Source organism: Girardinichthys multiradiatus, chromosome 6, assembly GCF_021462225.1.
Source record: "Girardinichthys multiradiatus isolate DD_20200921_A chromosome 6, DD_fGirMul_XY1, whole genome shotgun sequence".
Taxonomy (NCBI): Eukaryota; Metazoa; Chordata; class Actinopteri; order Cyprinodontiformes; family Goodeidae; genus Girardinichthys; species Girardinichthys multiradiatus.
In genome coordinates, this window is record NC_061799.1 from 20,705,672 (window position 1) to 20,726,334 (window position 20,663).

At 39.5% G+C, this 20,663-nt stretch overlaps 1 protein-coding gene across 1 annotated transcript in view; it reads right to left on the reverse strand.

The window, feature by feature from the left end:
• Positions 1-3,709: 3,709 nt before the first annotated feature.
• ece2a (endothelin converting enzyme 2a) overlaps positions 3,710-20,663 on the reverse strand; it is a 158,038-nt gene continuing 141,084 nt past the window's right edge. The window contains exon 4 of the mRNA XM_047367507.1: positions 3,710-4,189. Within this exon, the coding sequence (XP_047223463.1) occupies positions 3,899-4,189 (291 nt within the window). The 3' untranslated portion in view covers positions 3,710-3,898. The remainder of the gene's footprint in view (positions 4,190-20,663) is intronic.

Sequence of the window (20,663 nt, forward strand, 5' to 3'; positions counted from 1 at the left end):
GATAATTAGCATTGGGAGGAAAAGGAAAAATCTGGGCTCTGTTTTCTCACCTATATAAAAGCACATGACGGAAGAAACGAAAGATGAGAGAAAAATGAACAAATATCTGAAAGACAGGATTTGTGTGTAAATGATGACAAACCTCTCCTGCGTGAGGCTTGCGCTTTGCTCAGTGGTTACATAACCTAAGTCCAGGCAAGTTAAATCTCACAGTGGGGTCTCTGCCACTGCACATCCGTCAGTCCCTCCGAGGACGCTGGAAACCTAATTTAAATCACATTTCATTTTTAATACATTCATATAAGCACAGAACACAAACTGAGATACAATTAAACTGAAAGAAAGTGTCAGGGCTCAGAGGTGTTATAAAAGGGAGTGGAAAACCTCTTCTTGTGTGCAGACATATTTAGCCTCCATCCATCCACAAAGTAATGAATCCATCAAATATTTTTACGTCCCAGAGCAGCAGCACTGCTGCAGGCTCTCTAGTCAATATAAAAGCTGTGGCCATTTTTGACTTACATAAGCTCACTCCCTGTTGTCCAGGTCAGATAGATTCTAGACTGTTCTTAAACCCTCTTCCTTAGGCAGCCAGGCCATTACACCTTGTTTTGTCACCATGGAACCCAGTTGGTAGCAAGACAACCATCCAACATGCTAGAAACACAGTCTGTGTGTGTCAAACCTTGAAAGGAGAAGTTTCTGGAAACTTCTACTTAGTAATCCACAACTTTTTGTTTTGGTATAAATATGATCTGAAGCAGAGGCCAATTTCTTTTAGCCACAAGTCACAAGACTGAACAAAGGCCCATATTTATATTGGCACCAAACATAGTGAGTAGAATGTTGAGGGGGTTAAAAATATTTTTCAAGGAGCTGCATTAAAGAGCAGCATTTTAAAATCACCATGTCTCCATTTCAACCAGTTGACACCATCTACAAACTAATTGGTTGAGAATTATGCAAAAAAAAAGAAAATCACAAATGTAAACCTAAATATGTGAAGTTAGCTAAACTCTACTTGCACTTTAACTAGAACAGGTTAGATGAAAACTGGTTGGATAAAACTGATATTGAGCTTTTCTGCAACAAACCCTTCAGTTTGTTTTATTTGGCATAAAACAATGAATGACTATGTGGAAAAGCAACTCATTCCCATTGTTAAGTGTGATGGAGGATCTGTGATGCTGAGGGCTTGATTCTTTTCCACAGCCTCTGGGAACCTTGTTAGAGTGCATTGGCGTGGACTCTTTGTAAAACCCGGACGTTTAAAGTATAAATCTGGTAGACTATCAGAAAACTGAACATAGGTAATCAGCAGGTGTTTCAGTGGTGTAATGATCCAAAACATGTCCAAATCAGCACAGGAATGATTAAAATCAGTCCTCTTCCAAGCTTCTTCTAAATTCTGTAGGAACATAAGTACTTAATGTTCTGTAAACATTTTGTTCATTAATCACAAAGGCCAAACCTGAACAGCTGCTAGGGGAACTTGCAGATAATACAGTCTCAAGATGTCATCTAAGAAGGTAGACTATAAAGTCAGATTGTTTTGTTAAATAAGGCTAAAGCTGACCAAACTTGATGTTGCTCCAGCAGCAAACTGTAAGAAGAAAGACGAGCCTTCAGAAAAATCACATCTTTTTTTTCCTAAGTTTTAAAAATAGGCGTTAATTAGATCTCAGTGGAGGATTAAAAATAAATGATTTCTACTTTATTAATGTGATCCCCTCCCCTCCAGTCAGAAGTCCTCCTCCCTGTCTGCACGCATGGCTGTGTGTGCTGTTATTGGGCTATATTTAAGCAGCACAGAGCACTTGAACCGACACCCAGTATCATGTGTCTTGAACAAATAACATGCAGGCCGAGCAGTTTCTTGTAGGTGCAAGCGTATGTGCATAAATGCTGTTTGACAGCTGTGTGAAACATGGGGTGAAGCTCCTTGAAGCTTTTGTGTGGAATATAAAGCAGACTCCAGCAGCAAGTGAGAAGAGGACATGGAGACATACTGATTGAGTTTTACACCCACTGAACATGCAGACTGGTGCAGCTCTCAGGTTTTGGATCAAGACGTGATGGTTTGTTTGGCAAATTGCTTCAAAGAGACAAACTCAAATTGCACTTCAGAACCACAGACGTCTACAAATTTAAGGCAGAACATTTGACCCGGATGTAAACATGCAAGTAGAACCAAAGATGTAGCAGAGCAAGAACAAAACCTTTTGAGACATACAGGAGGGGATCCACAATGGATCATAAATAACCGGTTCTGTCTCATTGGTGCTGGATGGTTATTTTTTTGTGTTTTCTAGCATTTTCACTACCAGAGACAGTTAGAACATGAGTTGAAACATTTACAGTTTACAGTAACAGTCGGTCCTTTTATGTATTTATAGAGCACTTTGCATACCATAAGGCAACCAAAGTGCTGCACAGCAAAATACAAAATATCAGCTAAAATCCTAATATAAGCAGTAAACAATAACAACACAATAAAGATAGTAATCCAGGAAGACGTGAAAAGATTCAAAAGGCATGAATACCTTCATGCCTTTTGAACCTTTTCACGTCTTCCCATTAAAACCGCAGTGTAATTCACTGAGATTTTATGTGATGTACCACCATACCAGTGTAGATCATAATTGTGAAGTGGAAGGAAAAGAATGGATTTCATGATATTCTACAAGTAAAATTCAAAAATGTAGTGCCCCTATGCCAATACTTTGTAGAACCACCTTCTGTTCCAGTTAAAGCTGCTAGCCTTTTGGAGTGTTACTACCAGCTTTACAAATCTTTGCCGGATAGCTCAAACTTTTAGATTGGGTGGCAAGCACCTTTAAACAGCGACTTTTAAGTTTTGTCCATATTCTAATTAGATTTCTGCACTTTGACTGGACCATTCTAATACATTAATATGTTTGATCTAAACCATTCCACTGTTGGTCTGTACCGCTGTCTCAAGTGATTTGAAGCCTCCCACAGTTTTCCTTCCAGGATTGCCCCATATTTAGATCAATCCATCCTCTCATTCACTCTGACCATCCTCCCTGCACTTGCTGAAGAAAAGCATCCCCACAGCATGATATTGCCACTACCATATTTTATAGTGGGGATTCTGTGTTCAGGGTAATGTGTAGTGCTAGTTTTTTGCCGCATATAGTTTAGAATATAGCCCATAAAGTAAAATGGTCTGAGCTAACCAGGGCGGCTTCTTCCAACTTAATTTGGGGGTATCAGAGTAAATGGGATGATACACATGCATACGACATGTTTCTGGTCTTATTTTTAAAACGTTTAAAACCCATGCATTTGCTTCTCAAATATGCATTAAAAACTTGAATATGGTGGTGTGAATGTGTGAATTATGTAAAAGTTTAAAAGCATTTATCATAACAGCTCATAAATTGTTGATGATATACAATTTCAATGCTGGATTAACAATTTTATGATTCATGGTTTCCCTGACCTGTTCTTTTTAATCGAATACCAGTGTCTCATGTGCCTCCCCGACTTGCAGAAATATTTGCATCAGGAGGAGAACATAATTCCTCAAAAAGCTGCCTGTTTGTCCAGTTTTTACTAACTCTAACCCAAAATTATGTTTAGGGCATCCACTTGGTTCATAGTTGGTGAGATTCAGTTTATTTTTGCTAATTTATGTTGGTAAAAAAGTACAAAAAGCAGGTAATGAAATTGCAAAGTAAAAACATTTTTTAGTAGCAATAGTATTTATTAAGTTCACAAAATCTAAAATGTTGCAGTACTAAAAAATAAGATAAAATTCAGTTTAAATCATTTTTAAAGGCTGAAAATTATAATCTGTCTCTTTGCCAAAACGTCTGCTTCTGAAGGCTAAGACATAATAGCTATAGATCAGACTGTCTACATTCCAGCAACATCACAAGGTAATATTGCACAGGAAATCATTATTCTCTTCATTTTGTCGGGTGGGAATGCCGGATGGTTGGGATTTAGGTTCCTCCAGGAGCTTCTTTTCCAGAGCTGCATCTTCTGGGCTGAGCTGCTCTCCTTTGGTCATTACATAAACAAAATATTCAAAGCCCTCTCCGTAACTGCCATGTCTGACTGACCAGTTGTACTCCGTGCGGGCGTAGAGGCGTTTCCTGAAGAAGGGCTGGGCGAATGTAATAGAGATGAATCGGCCTCCGGGTTTCAAGCAGCGACTTATCTAAGGGAAGAACAGAGAAAGGAAAGGAAAAAAAATAGGATAGATTGATAATGGTATTCTGCAGTAAGGCAAACTTTATTCAAAATATTCAGACCAGAAATGTGCAGAGAGAGGAGGGAAGAAGACGTGCAGCCCAAGGTCGGGAACTTAACCCAGCATGGCCGAGTAAGGACCCATGCCTTCTCCATATGGGGTACACACTCTACCGCTATACTGTGGGTCACCCCAACCAAGAAGGGACACAAGAACAACAGGAAGACAAAAATGATATGAATATATGCAGACTTTTGTTTGAATATCTGTCTTTCTTTTATTTTCCTTTTATGGCAGCATTAATGGATTTTTCACTTAGACATTAAAACTGCAAAGCAAGAGAAGCTTGTAAGAAAATTGAAGTTTTTTTTTGGCATTTTGCTGCAGCGAGCAACAATGTAACATGGTGTTTTTTATGTGGGTGCTCAACCATGTACTGGATGGGTGGACTCCCGTCTGGTGGCCTATGGCTCCTGAGGATGTGTTGGGCTGGTCATCGGCCACATCGGCTGTGCTCTGGTGGGCATCCCTCTCAATTGACCACTGAGGCGCTAGCTCATCAGACTGGATGGCAATGTTGCCTCCATACCTTGGTTCTTCTGAGTTCCGGCTGCTTCAGTGGGCTGGTACCTGCCTGGCGTGTTAGAGACTTTGAGTGTCTTCCCTACTGGGTGCTGGGTAGTCTTGCTGCTGGGGGTTGGTGCGGGCCCTTGGCCACCAAGGGAAACAGCATGGCAGGAGATGGTGATGTGGCTGGGTTGGAGGGGTGGGATGGTTTGATGCCCTACGTCTTACCATGTGCCATTTGGCCTGCTGGCTGCTGCCCCTGTGCTTCACTGACAAACTATCTTTGTGAAGGGCGTTTAGCTGCCCTGGGGTGATGCCTTGTGTCTGTCTGCCTGAGGCTGCTGCAGCCTCCCTGAACTGAGTCCACCTGCCATTTGCTGCTCTTGGGTGCTCTGTTTTGCAGGTCTTCTACCGTTCCCGCCACTCTAACAACTGTGCAACCCCAGGTGACAAACTCACTCACATACATCCACCCAACACAAACAAACAAACACACACACACACACACACACACACACACACACACACACAAATAATCCAGATGGTCGAAGGCCATACAAACACAGGATAGTACTACATCATTGTGGTCTGCCTACTTTGATGCCAGATCCAGCCTTGATCAAATAAAATCCATTATGCAATTAGGATTCTGTCTTGTGAGAGCAAATCTGCACATGTAGGCAACCAGCTTCTCTATATGGTATGCTTGAAATACCGCAACAGTATGTTTGAACAAAAAAGAACGCTGTAGCTCAGGCTGCATGGACATACAACATGAACATGAAAGTGCAAGCAAATGAAGGAAACGGACAATGTGAAAAAAGATGAAAACGACAGTAATCAGTACAAACATACTACATTTTCAATTAAACCACTAAAGTGCAAATTGTACAACATTTAACAGCTAATGCAACTTTCAACGTCTATCACAAGAGTTGTCAGAGAGTGCTTGCATGTTTTGACATTTGCAAGATTTCTGTTCCTCTAGGTTGAGGTCCAAATTATCCATTTGGTGCAGCAGTATGACCCCTGAGGTAAGTTGGAATTTACCATTATTATCGTCATGGGCCATCAGTGTTTTTAAAAATGTGACCTCAGTCAGAATAAATCATTGGTTTGTTCTTTAGTGAGACCGTGAGAGAATAAATCCTGTCATCCAGATCTGATTCATCTTGTTACTTTGCTTAAAATAAAATCAACAAACTGCATCCATTGATATCCAAACTGCCTTTGCCAAATGTCACGTTATTTAAAACTCTGACCTCTTAAAACTGGTACAGGTGCAATGTAATTGTCCTAGTTTAAGGTACAAACAGGCCATCCTGAGAAGACACTTCAACCACTAATCTGCTGCTTAGTCATGGATACAATTAAGTAACTGTGAGAGCACAAAACAATTATGTGTTTAAACAAATGCACAAGCTTCTTGAAGGAACTCCAGAGCTAAAAACAGGATTACAATATACAAACACAGTTGCATTCACACACAGTGTTTAAACACCAACAGATCCAATAAATTAGTCAGACTTTGGCAGCAAGTGAGTGTGAGTGGGAGTGAGGGGACGGGATATGAAGAACACTGAGCCATGTGCAACAAAGTTTTTATATTCCATAAACGGTTTTCACTCACTAACTCCTACTAATGTCCACACAAACAGATCAGAATATTATGTAGAATTGCTCTATAAAACATTTACCAACTCACAGAAAACTGCCCATGTGAGAAACTTACCAACTGTCATATTGTTAGTTAGCTGCCAGAGTGGCAGAGCAGACTGGAGACATTTCACCACAAGACTGATGGGGAATGAGATGGGAGAGCTGATCTGGAGGACGGATCAGTCTGTGGATGGCTTTAGGGTTCTGTTCATAGCTGTTTGTAAACTAGGATGTGAGGACTTGTGTTAAAACACTCTCCATGCCAACCCAAACTTCCTGTGCTGTCTCAGATGGTACAGGTGCTTTGTTGTTTAGGTTTGGATGTGTTCAGTCAATGAAAGGTCCTCAAAGATGACAACCAGGAATTTATGGCTATTCATCCTCTCTACCACAACCCTGTTGATGTTGAGGGTATGTAGAAGAACTACTTCCTGTGTGATATATTTTTTTAATTGGCTGCTTAAAGATCTATACTGTGTATAAGCAGTCCTTGACCGTATCTTTGCAGAGGGAGAAAAACCAAACAAGTGTAAGCAAAGCACAGGACTTTATTTTTTTTATTTTAATTTTGTGTCACCAGTGGCCTTTTTGTAAGTTATTTTGTAAGTTAACCAATAGGAAATAGTGTGGACAAAGAGAAAACACATGCAGCAAAGGTCAACAGGGCTGTAGCCTTCATATATGGGTCGTGTTTTACCTCTGCACCACCGCCACGCCCAGGACTTTCTCATTTATTAAAAGGAATAACAAAGTACATATAACAAGACACGGTCAATAAATATCCCTCCCTCATCTAGAGCCTGTCCCTGGGATTGGTTAACATTAGTCACAAAGCAATAATCTTATCTGCTCAGCAACCTAGTCAAACATAGTGTGTCGTATACTCTGTATTCTATTTACCAATGTTGGGGTCACAGAATATAATATAGGGGGTGAGTTAATCAAATATATCTATGTCATTCTGTGGGAGGAACAGCATAGTGCCATAAACAGGCTTTATGATATATAGAGAACATCTGCATTTTTATCTGTTAAACTCAGGTTTTCCTCCCTTGTTCATCCGGCCATATAACAATGAATGAAAATGCAACAAGAATGAAAAAAGACAACATTTCCCAGTATTACAACCTGCTGAAGTCCACCATCAGCTCTGGGGTTTTCTTAATATTCATTTGGATACAGCTGTTCTAACTTCATGAAGCCGGGTTGTTCATTTCTTTCAGACAGATAGTCTCATCATTCCTTGAGATACAAATCTGTGTTATTAGCAGATTTCATAAGGAGTCAGAGCTGTGTGAGGCTTTACAGTCAAAAGTGTACAAGGAGTACTGCAGCAGACTGAGTACACACCCAGGGGGGGGCTCTGGTGTTGAAGGTGACGGGGTTAAGGATGAAGCTGCCAGCATTGACAGGTTGTGACCAGCCTGCGAGAAATAGAAAATACATGCACCTAAGCTGTTTTTCACTCAGCTTTTTAAACAGTCTCTTGTGACTGGTGGTTTTGAATGTTGACCAGTTAGTAGAGATCAGACAGCTAGCCAGGAAACCAACACAGTCTGAGGGCCGGGGTTCTGGGCCAGACGACATTTCCTGCAGTCTCTGCAAAACCAACTGCTCTCCTGTCAGGATGGTTTCAAATAACATTAGCTGTATAGTTATCATTATGATTAACTACAAGAAACACAAAATGTGATTAGATCATTTACAAAGATCACTACACCAATCATGTTAGGAGGGTCAACATGTCATATGTCAATGAAAGCCTTAGGACTAGAGCTACACCTATAATTGTATACATAGGTAGTGACACATAATCTGTAACATGTCCCATGATGTAATCACAACCTGGTAAAGTTAATGTGGTAAGAAAAGGTTTCTACATGCTTAAACTACTACAGTGATTTTTCATTTTACTCTGTTGCATCTGTATTTATGCAAGTTTTCCATTCAGAGCTGAAAATTCAGGGAAGGGATCATTTAAATGAATTAGAAACATATTTATTAAGCCTTGTTATTACCTTTAAAACATTTACATTTGGAAAAGGATTGCCTTAACTCTGAACACTGGTGCAAAGACGAGCTACAGAATTTTTTTAACCCTCAAGAAAACTGAGCGTGCAAAGGAAAAGCTGCTATATTATTGTACTTTTTATTGCAAATAGAAAGTACAACACACATGAGAGCATGTTGACTTCAGAGCTATGTGATTCCTAATAGATATGTTTTGACCAAGGCCAGAGTGATGGGGCACAAATTTAAATTCACATATTTGTCTTCTGAAATAAAATATATTGATGGCATGTACACGATAAGTTCACATAGATAAGATTATTATTACAGCAGACTCAACAAACAGCCTTTCTGACATACACCAAAGAGTGCACCTTAAAAATGTAACTCACCAAGTAAACATGTTACAGGTTGTACACACCCAGTATATGTTGGCACAACAAACTGGTTTAAATGGAAATTTACTTGGTCATCACTAGCCAATTTTGTGTTTGTGATCTCGATTTGTAATGGTGATCATTTGCAAACACATGGGTATTTTAACCAGTTTAGTAAATATGAGCTTTATCTGAAATCCAGACAACGCAACTTGAACGCCAAATGACAACACTAAGTTTCTGGAATAACTTCATAGTAAAACCATCATGGTGAAGTATTGAGGCCAGAATGAAGAGGCAGACCGTCTTTCTGAAGAAAGATGTGGTGAGGTAGAGCAGCTTCTACTTTGCCATTTTGAATGTGTCTTTGGAGTGAAGAGTCACTCTTAAATGAACACATGTATTCTGCTCTTCTTGAGTGATTCATTTCCACCAGCAAGAAGGCTGATCATTAATTATTTACCTTCCACTGCAACACAGAAGTAATGCAGGAGGAAGCTTAAGGAAGCTGTGGATAAGGGATAAGAGAAATTAATTTATAACAGAGAAACAGGAAAACGATGAGCCATCCAGCTTGATCGATTCTTTTCACTGAAAATATTCAGTGTCAATTCAGTGATTTTCATCTCTGCTGAAAGTCACTAATGATATTCTCCTAGTCTCAGATAATGGACTTGTCTCTGTACTTGTCCCGTTAGATCTCAGTGCTGCATTTGATACAGTCGATCACAATATTTTCTTAGAAAGGCTAGATGTTGTCGTCCTTGGACCGGAGTCTTTGAAACAAAAACTGCTTAGTCAATCACTTAACCTGGTTGGCATTAAATTGACCTCTGGTAATAAAGTAAAAAACCTTGGTGTTACTTTTGACCAGGAAATGTCATTTAAATCCCATATTAAACAGGTTTCTAGGATTTCTTTCTTTCATCTCCGGAACATTGCCAAAATTAGAAATATTCTATCCAGGAGTGATGCTGAAAAACTAGTCCATGCATTTGTTACTTATTAAAATTATTTTTAACTTTATGTTCTCCCTCTTTTCTCTTCCTAGAAGCTACACCTGGCCTGACTCTGTGTCTACCTGTGACACCTTTCTGGAGGGGGGCATCGTCCGAGCTTTTGCTGGCAACAACTTAATGCTCACCTTCTACAGATGATCCACATAGCCCTGTCTTTCAGTGTTTAACCCTTTCTCTCTCCTAGATATAGCAATTAACTGAGCTTTTACTGTAACTAACTCTATGTGCTCTCTTTCAGACTCTAACCTTGAAAACTGGCTCAGAGTTTATCTGTTCTTTCTTCCTAGATGAAATGACTAAAGGAGCTACATCCATTAACATTTACTTTTCCTTCCCATAGAAAGTACTCCTGGATCAGTGCTTCTGTGTTCTTTTTGTGTCTCTGCTCTGTTCTGTCAAACCCCCAGTCAGTCGTGGCAGATGGCCGCTCACACTGAGCCTGGTTCTGCTGGAGGTTTCTTCCTGTTAAAAGGGAGTTTTTCCTCTCCGCTGTCGCTACATGCATGCTCAGTATGAGGGATTGCTGCTAAGTCAACGCCAGTGACTGTCCACTGGATGCAATCTGCTGGGTTTCCTTAGACAGAAAAACATTTTATCCAATTTGAATAAATTACTGAATCTGCCTGCACTGTTCAATAGTTAGGATTAATTGGAATATATGTACTTGAATTGAATTCTATAAGATTCCATTCGAATTGACTTAGCCCATTTTAAAGTTACCCACCTTTCACACAGTGCAACAGGAAACAACACTCTCCAATTATTTTTACCTCTGCGTTCTTCCCTCCCTGTTGGATAGAGTAATTGGGAGTCAGGTTTAGCCCAAACCGGCTCAGTTATGTTGAGGTGAAAACACACCCTCTATTTCTGCTACATATGCGACCGCTTCTCTTTTCCAATGGTTATAATCAGTCTGACAGAGAGGTGTTTAGTATAACAATGGCCACCAGTGGGCTCTACATGTACAAACTTTATTTTAGTTAGTACCCCTACACATAGCCCATTCTAAAATGGCCAAACTTTAACACTCAGTAGTTTAATCTAACCTCCCCAACAACCCTACACCATTCCAAACCCTTGTGAAGTGCCTTGAGACGACGTGTTGTGAATTGGCGCTATATAAATAAACTGAATTGAATTGAATATTGAGGCTGATAATGCCATACTTACAAATACTGAAGTCACAGCAAAGACATGCATATCTTCAAACATTAAATATTCCACTGCGTTAAACCAAGAAAACGAACATTTTCTCAAATTTGCATGAATTTCTGTGCAGAGTAAAGTCGGGTGCAGCATGTCTTGCGTGAAGCTTCATTCAAGAGTAATCAATATAAACGTTTGATCCACCTTTATAGAATTCTCTTTATGAACAAACATGGATTCATAGTTAAGATAAACAAATCTTCATTGAATCAGCAAATATAAAGACAGCCAAAGCACACCATTCTGACTTCATGACTCAGTCATTATTCATGAATTTGATGTGTTGTATGCGCTTCTTGTTACCGTCTTACTTCACTGGTGAGCCGAAGAATATTATCACTGGAACTGATCAACACACTCGACCACCGTAAACAAATCAGCTGGAGGGGGGGCTCAGTGCTCAGTACATGTATAAGTTGTATAAACCTCTCTGAAAATATAGATATCATCAAATCTATATACTGAAATAAATTGGTGAAACAAAGCCTGTTTTCAATCTGACCTTTGCTGAATTATTCAGCGTGGTGTCGGAAGCCAGTGTCGAAGTGACCTCACCTATCTTGGATGTAACACAAAACAGAGGAAACTTTAGATCTGGTGTTAAGTTTCACATCAGAATTCCCTGGTGATCCAATTAACACTGATGTTAAGGGAAGTCTGAGAGACAATTTTTAACTTTGTTTTCTCCCAGGAAGACAGCTGAGAAGCTGACACCCCACCCACATAAAAAATTCAGGCAAATTGGTTGAGCGGTTAGTACTTCATTTGTGCTGGTTTGTGTCATTAAAATTTTCATTTGTGCTGTTATGGTTTCTGAGATATTACAACTATTAATTTCAGATGCTCACATGACTTGGTTATGTGTGTGGTCTACACCAGACATCAACACTGCCATCTGTGGCAATGGAGTTTACCAGCTGGAGCCAGGGTTTCCAGATATGGATGACAAGTTACAGTCCAAACACAACGTAAAACCCGCCCACCTCAATAAAAACCAGCCGAAATTTCAATTTGCCTTGAACCTGATAATAAAGAATGCAGCGCCATGTTTTATTAAATCATCAAGTTGCCCTTTGTTTTCTATATAACAATACTTGCAACAAGCTTTCGAATCACCCACACGGGCAATCCACAATTTTAGCTCCAGATAAGCCTCCCATTCCTTTCTGTACGTTTCTTTGTAGTTTCCCCTTTCAGCATGATGCTGTCTCTCAACATCAAGTCAGGAGAGCTTTAAGCTAATGCACCTCAGTGTAGCTTAGTTCAACTCTTAACCCCATGAGGGCCGTTTACAATTGAGATTACCCATTATAGTTTACAGTGGCACTTGATTAACCCATGACTATCACTGATTGATGATGTCAAGTTCGTTAGATTCTTAACTCAATGTTCATATATTTTATAATAACTAAAAATGTCGAACTTAAAAATAATTTTAACGGCACAAACATCCCCCCAGTATGCTCCAAAACTGGGGGGGATGGACATTATTAGTTCTTACCTCTGAATGACCTAAAAAGTAATCTATAATATCTCATAAACTGTAGCAGCACAAACAATAATTTCAATGGCACAAAGCATTAACCACTCAGCCTGTATGACTGAATTTTTCATGTTGATGGGGTGTCAGCTTCACTCAGCTCAGGAAGACAAGTTAGTTTTTCTGCTTTCTCCGACGCTTTATTATTCTAACAAACTAAAATATGGTAACCACATATGGAAATTGCTGCTGCATGACCTAGCTCTATGGACAGCATTGTCCTTGGCCGTCAGAGGATAAGTCCTGTTCACTTTGGTGATAAACAACCCACAGTCCTACTCAGGAAATTAAAGGCTCTCTGATGGTGAGCAACCGACCTGATTTAAGATGGTGGAGAAAACCCTAAAGTGACTGTAGTTCCCTCTGTCTGTATGAGGCATAAAGGAATGCGATGCTGCTCCTCCCCCACCTGTTGCCGCACACTTTCAGTTATCTAGCCTAACCAAGGCTATTACACATTTCCCTTGCTTACGAGAAAGAGTAATTGCTGTTTGGAAACTTTTCCAGGCACTTTTAATGTTACTTTATAAAGATGTTATTCTGCACATAAAGCATTTGTAACAAAACAGTGCTGGTTTTATATTTTTACTAAATGTGTATGAAAATTTAAAATGCTAATAAATGAGTGCCAAACAAAACATTACTATAACTGTAATATACAGTATTTTAGATAATATTAATTATTACAGTATTATTACTATGAAAGTAATAGGAATACTTGCTATGTTTATGTTTTCAACAAAAGCCTGCAGATCATGTTAAACATTTTTGTACGAAATATGTCAGTAAATGCCATAATACCATGAAACTTGTTTATTTTACTTAAAGTTATCATGCCGTGGGAACCTTATATGACCACATGCCCAGTTCTGTCCAGGATTGTTACTTTGATGCAGATGGGTGGCAAAAATGTGCATAAAAGTTTATTTGAAATGTTGTTTTAGATTAAATATAAAGTAGTAACTGAACCTGTTGAATTTAATTGATTTATTGTTATTTAATGTTTTTATCACTTCTTCAGGGTTAAATAAATACATAATCAAAAAGGATTGTGATATTACAATTTTAAAATCTAAAGCAGCTTTTACAACATGAGGCCATTTATATATTGAGAGAATTAGACAAACTTGAAACAACTCTGTTTTGATCTTAACTCTGTATATGTCAGCTTAATGTCCCGGAACGACCTTTCTACATCAGTCGTAGAGAAGATAACCCATCCGAGGAGACTGACATTTTATTTTCTCGGCAGGTGGAGTTTCTCCAGGGCTTCGTCCTTATTTCTCCCTTTCACTGCTTAGACTTTCGGTCCACCGTGGACCAGATTATTGCAGTTTTATCTTCATATCCTCCTCTTTCTACTATGAGCTCAGGTTTCCTTGAAAACACTTCAGGACATGAGATCCCCAATTGTCCCTGGAGGACAAATGAGGACACAGTGAGGGGTGGCCACAACAGTGCCATTTCACTCCATCTCATCCTTGAGTTACATAATCTGGGCTCACCTTAGAATGCAAAAGTAAATCTGTGGCTGCTAATGTGAAAATATTGTCTTTATCTCTAATTCTTGAGCTTTAGAAACAATTTCTCAGCAACATTTGACATTTCATATGATTGGAATAAAAAACAACTTGCATCTGAACTTGAACTACCTGTTAAGAGCCCCTTCTACCACGTTTGCTGTGTCTCCTTACCAAAAGTTGTCCTGATTGCCCTACCTGAGCTGTGGATCTCTGCAGCTGTTCCAGAGTTAAGATGGGCCTTCCCTTCTGATGAATGCACTCCTTATCCGACTTGCCATTTTAGAAGATTAGCCATGTCTTGTTAGGTTTGTAGCTATTCCACACTGGTTTTAGTTTGATATGATGCCTGATGTCTTCACAAAACAGCTGTATTAATAATGAGTTTAAAAACAGTTAATTTAATTTAATATACTTGCTGTTGTAACATGATGAAAGTCACACATAAAATACTAAAGCAGACACTGGTTTGCAGTCTTCATTTTTTGATCCACAAATTAAAAAGAAGAATTTCTGTATCAAACTACTTTTAAAGACTGGATTAAAAAATGATTATTGGAAGATTTTTTTGATCCAACCTGATGATCGATGCTGAAATTTGTAGGAAGATAAAATGTGAGGCACGCAGGGGTGGGTTTGGCACCTTCCGTATAGGCAGTGGGTGAGGCGGAGGGTAAAGCTGTATTTAGACATCAGACCTGTGCAAACTACAGCTACGAAACCAGAGATACTGTACACCCACAGAGATGCACACACACACAGGCACTGCAAAACAACATACTCACACTAGCACGCAACACAGAGGCTTGGTTTCATGCATGAATGCTGCTCTTAAGTGTGCACGAGCGCTCAAATACTTGAAGTGGGGCGAAGAGAAAAAGAAAAAAGAAGGGAGGAGGTGTAGTTTTTATCTAGGTCATGTTTTCATATATTTCTGAAATTCTCTCGCAATTCTGAACTTGTTTACTGGTATCATCTAGCACTGCAGACCCCCTCATTGAAGCCCCCTCCATCCTCTCTCTAAAGCAATGAGCATCCTTGATCAAATGCCCCCCTTTCCTTTCCATATCACCTCACCCATTAGCCTGCAGCCAAGCATGTGGATGGCAAAAACGTGTAAATGTCTCGTGGAGACGGCGAAGTGATGAGGCAGTGGGTGATGGTAGCTTGGTGAAACAAGAGAAAGGAGTAAAAATTTGGAAATGGGGGGGATTATCGCAGGTCCCCTAACAAAGGATATCTGCTCTTCTTCTTCTCCCTCCAGGGGTGCAACAGCCTGCTTTGTTTCCTTCATTCCTGTTCTATCTCTCTCTTTCACCCTGTTTTCCTTCAGAGCTGTGTCTTATCAGAACCAAATGTGAGAATGCTCTAAGGCACCCTGTGTCCAAAAAGCATATTAATTGTAACTTATTAATTGCACTTTTAGGTATAAATTATCTTCAGTTTGTTGCTTCTTTTTCTTTTCCTGTAGAAAAAATATGTTGTTTCTTAAGAACTGTGAATAAAAAGGAAAAAAATAGACTTTTAAAGAACAAATCTTCACATGACTGCGTACACCTGTGACAGGTGCAAAACAGAGCCATATTCCCCCTGGAGGACTTACACAACTCAGAGTGGTAATGAAAATTATGCAGAACGCGAGCATGCTATATTTCTTGTCCTCAGCTCCTACTCCTGGCCCACCGGCCCACCTCCCGTTTTTTCCTCCACCCACCTTTCCTCCCCTGAATTTCCCTCTTCTCATCCCTTCTCGTCCACCCACGGACTTCACATATGAATTATACATAAGAAAGCTTCACTTCCTTTCTCCTCACTCTTCCAACACTGAGACAAAACTGCTTCTTTGCGAATACATGCGCGGGCATAAAGCCTTCTTAAAGGAGCAAACGTCGACTCGTGACAGTTATTTCTAGGCTGAACTGCCTCCTTTAACTCTGACCTGATCCGAGTCTGAGAGGGAACTGTGTGGGCTTGCATGAAGTCGACATTATTGTGCCTTTCGATTAGGTTCTTCTTTCCTGCTTTGGTTGCCATGGAGAGAAAAAAAAAAAAGTTTTGCATTGGTCACAGTAACATATGAAGGACGGAGCTGGACACTGCTCAAAAGCAGCACAAAGGTCCAACTTAAAAGTTCAGTTCTGAAGGTGTGATGTGGAGTACAGCAGCAGACTGAGTGATAGTTATCAGATCTGAAGCCTGACAACTATGTCTGAAATCTTTCTCTGCTGCCTTATTAGTAGCTAATGTTTAGGTGAATGTGAGGGTTAATAAAAGAACAAATTACTATTTTAGACAGCTAACAACCAGTGCTGTGAAGAAGCATTTAATCTCTTCTATTTTTTTTTTTTTCTCCCCACACTTAAATATTACAGACAACTCTAATATCCAATGTAATATAAGACAAAGAGAACCTGAGTAAATACAAACAGTAATTTTAATATGAAGATTTCATTTATTAAGGAAAAAAACCTACCCAATTCTACCTATGTGAAAAATCGAAAATCTAATTACTGGTCGTTCTGCCCTTGGCAGCAATAACTACCATCAGGTTCATCAACCAGTATCTGTGTAGGAGAGGCAGAGTCGTTGGTGTGCTTTGGATGCTTTGTCACACTTTTAGATCACACTTTTAGATCATCAAACAAGAATGAAGGCAAAGATAATTACAAATACAAAAATGCAGCTTAAAACGAAACTCCAGACTTTGACTTGGTCAATTCAAGCATTTATTTTGTTCACAAACTGATAGGCATTTTGGGATTTTCCTGCAAGATCCTGTGGTTGAGAGCAGAATTCATTATTTAATCAATTATGACAAGTTGGTCAGGTCTTTCGTAAGCAAAGTAGTCCCAGACCTTCAAACTACCATCACCATAATGGACTGTCGGTATTATTTTCTTTTTCTGAAATATATATTTACTGCAACCCACACCTTTGAAACATTTCCATAGTGTCTCATCAGTCCACAGGGCGTTTTTATAAAGTATGGAGTTCCATCAAAATGTTTCTTTTAAATAAGTGAACTGGGGCGTTCTTTCTCCACCTTGGAACTCTCTCATATATGCCATTTTTTTCTCTTTCTTGTTGTTGAATCAGGAACACTGACAGTGCTTCAGGTGTTCTTGGTTCTTTTGTGATCTTCTAGATGAGTTGTTGATGCACTCTTGGAGTAATTTTGATAGGTCGCCCACTCCAGGGAAGGATCATTTCATGTGGATAAACCCCTTTTCCAACAACGCTGTTCGGAGCCCGTCCCGGTTTCCCAACGTGATTTTGAACTGGTGACGTGTGTTTTCACCAACGAAAATAGGTTCAAGTGCGCAAACTCTGGTTCAACACAGGCCCCGCAGCACACTTGGTTTTTCTGCAATCGTAACATCATCTGTGGGCAGGTCGAAGATGCAGACAATAGAAGCAACAAGTATGGTGGAAAAGCAAAAGAACGTACTGTATAAACATTATTTATATATTTGCAAAAACACACTAAACACTCGTGGATTGTGTTCAGTATCCATTACACTCGTGGATACTGAAAATATGCACATAAAAACATTGTACATACCATTGCTCTTACACGGAGTTGCCGTTTCCTTTTCCATATTAACTGTTGTTCATAGATGCCCTCTTTTTACATTAAAATGAACACTGCGTGCAACTCAGCAAGGTACGCTATTCGCTTTTGCTGTGACTATGAATCTGAGAATATTATTTAATATTTAATATTAATATTTTATTAAATAATATTTTGGTCTGTTAAGGGTTGTCCTGTGAATACCAGCCCAGTAAGGCGATGGTAATAGGACAAAATAGAAAGGTGTGAGACGAGCTCTGACATTATTGAACAGCAAAACTCTGCACACACATGGAATGAATTCACACAGTTTCTTAAAATACAAGAATTTATTAACAAAAATAAATCAACTCAAAGTCAAACATATTTCAACAACAAACTCTTCACTATGCTAAAACAATCCAACTAAACTACCAAGCAGAATTAAAGAATAAGGAAGACTAATGGGCTACGTACAATATAAACAAGTTGATTAAAGATGATTGAAAATCATGACCGAAAGAGTGATACAACATTACCATGCAATGTTTATGTTTGAGAACCAAGGATTATCTTGAAGAATCTGGAAGTGAAGTGAAGCTAGTCTTGGAACCAACTTAGGCAATAATCAGCAATTGTTTAGACAATCATTCACAGTGCAAGATCAGATAAAATATTATTTTATTAAAATAATGTTTTAAATAATGATCTGCTGAATAAAACCAACCTTTTGGATGACTAATTCTCAACGGTGTCTCCTTATTTAAGGAAATATTATTAAGGAAATGTTCAAATATTTAGGGAGGTATTTTGGAAAAGAACCAAATCTTTCTGGAGAAATGGGATTTAGTATGCAAGCATGTGTCCTTACCTGTTAGCAGTGAAAGCTAACAAAAGCAGCTGATAGCTTAGCACCAGAATCAAACACACACCTTTAAAATACCATCAATAAAAGGGTTAAAATGCATAAGCGCAGACGGCGCGTTATGATCAATCTTCTGTGTTTAAAATTACCCTTCAAGTAAAGTTTGTCTTAACTTTAAAAACACACAAACACAGAACACAAGACTGAGCACGTGTGCTGCAGATAGCCTGCTAGCACTAAGATAGCTGACTTTCACACAAACAAAACCAAACTTCATAAAATGAAAAACGTTCAGATCATTTCATCCTAAATCTTTCTCTGCCCAAACCCTAACCTCGTATGTGAACCATGGTGAGGAGAAGTTGTCCGGGGGTCGACAAAGTTTGAAGAAAGCTCTGTGAACAAAAGTGTTAGCTTCAGCTAACCTCCGTAGCTGTTTGATGGCGTGGCTCGCTCTGTCCGCTGACCAAACGGCAAGTTATTGGTGACCACGGTGATGCATCTGTTGTCCTCCTTCGGGAATCTGCTCCAATCGGAGTCGTAGAGACAGCATCTCTGCCGGGAACTCTCTATAACACAGCTTGATTCTGTAGGCCTCAGAGAGAAAAGTCAAGCCAGGCTTGTACCTTAATTCCTGTTCATGAATGAATCTACCGAATACATGAACAGTGATTCATTTGTACTTATCTAAGTGCATATGATCGATGATTGTATGCCAGCAGAGACATTAGCACGCTGTGCCTCCCCTATCCCGGTCCCACAGAGGAGCAGCGGAAGAGAAAGGACCATTGGAAAGGTGGGGGTTTTATACGGGCAGTGGCATCATGGGAAGTACACTGCTACCCCCTTTTCCCCTTCTGAAGTTGTGCTGGAAGTCGGTTAAATGCAATTTATTTTGAAAGTTCCAGAAAAGTTTGTAACGGAGTTTTCATGTTGAAATCCATGGCTGTGGTCCCAACACTTTCCCCCTGCATTGTGTAACACCCACTGTTAATGACTCAGGCTTGGTTCCTAAAACTGGTGGAAACGTGCGTCAGTGCTAAACAAAACACCAAAGTTCGAAGGCACCCAAACTGAACTGGGTCAAGAACAAGTACTTTTGATGGAGAATGCTGACTATGGCCTGCTGGGGTGCCAAACCTTGAAAATGTTTTTTTTTTTCTTCTTGATTTTATGTAGAGCATGGCATCTTTTGCTTTTTGAGATCTTGTAGCCTACTTCATGTTGTTAGGCAGATTGTGTGGAAGTGATGTCTTGATTCTATTGGTGTGGAAATAATCAGTCCTGGGTGTGGCTGGTGAAAAGTAACAAAAAAGCAGTGTATAATTCACAAGGTGGACAATTACTACACATAGGGCCTGGTTGGTCAAGAAAGCTATTTTCCCCTTATTAAATAAATTCACATTTTGAAAACCTTTTGTGCTTATATTGATTATCTTTATCTGACATTTAAGTTAGCTTCATGATCTGAAAGATTTAAGTGTAACAATAAAGCAAAAACAGACATATCTGTTGGGGAGGCAAATACTTTTCATGACTCTACAGCTCTAAACTGGGTCACTGCTGATGCATTCACAAAGCGCCTGTTCAACTGGGATAAAAAAGGATGAACGCTCCCGTGAGTTAGTTGTCTCCATTTAAAATGGGGGAAACACTTGTCTTCAGGCTAATCGAGAACAACAGACTCATGCTGTGAGATGTAATGTCACCGTGTGTGTTTTGGGTCCAAGAAAGGACTCCTGCCTTAGCAATCAGCATCTTCATATTTAGTCACCATGTTCTCCACTAATGGCAGTCTGGCAGGCCAAGCTAAAAATAAAACCTCCCTTTTCATAAAAAATAATATCTCTTTTGCCTTTATCTCTGTCATTCTTCTATTTCTCTCACACTTTCCCCTCGTGATCTTTTTGCACCAGGGGAGCAGTAACAGGTCTGCTTTAAATGCTGAGCTACTTTTCACGCCGGCCAAGAAAGACAGAAATGCACTTCAGACACCCACATTTATGCTTCCCAACACAGCTTTTCATGCATTTACTCCCTGGTGAGCAGACAATTATAAATGTGTGTGTGTGATTAAATTCCTCAGTACTGCTTTAAACATTCAACTGTGGTCAAATATGCTGAATTA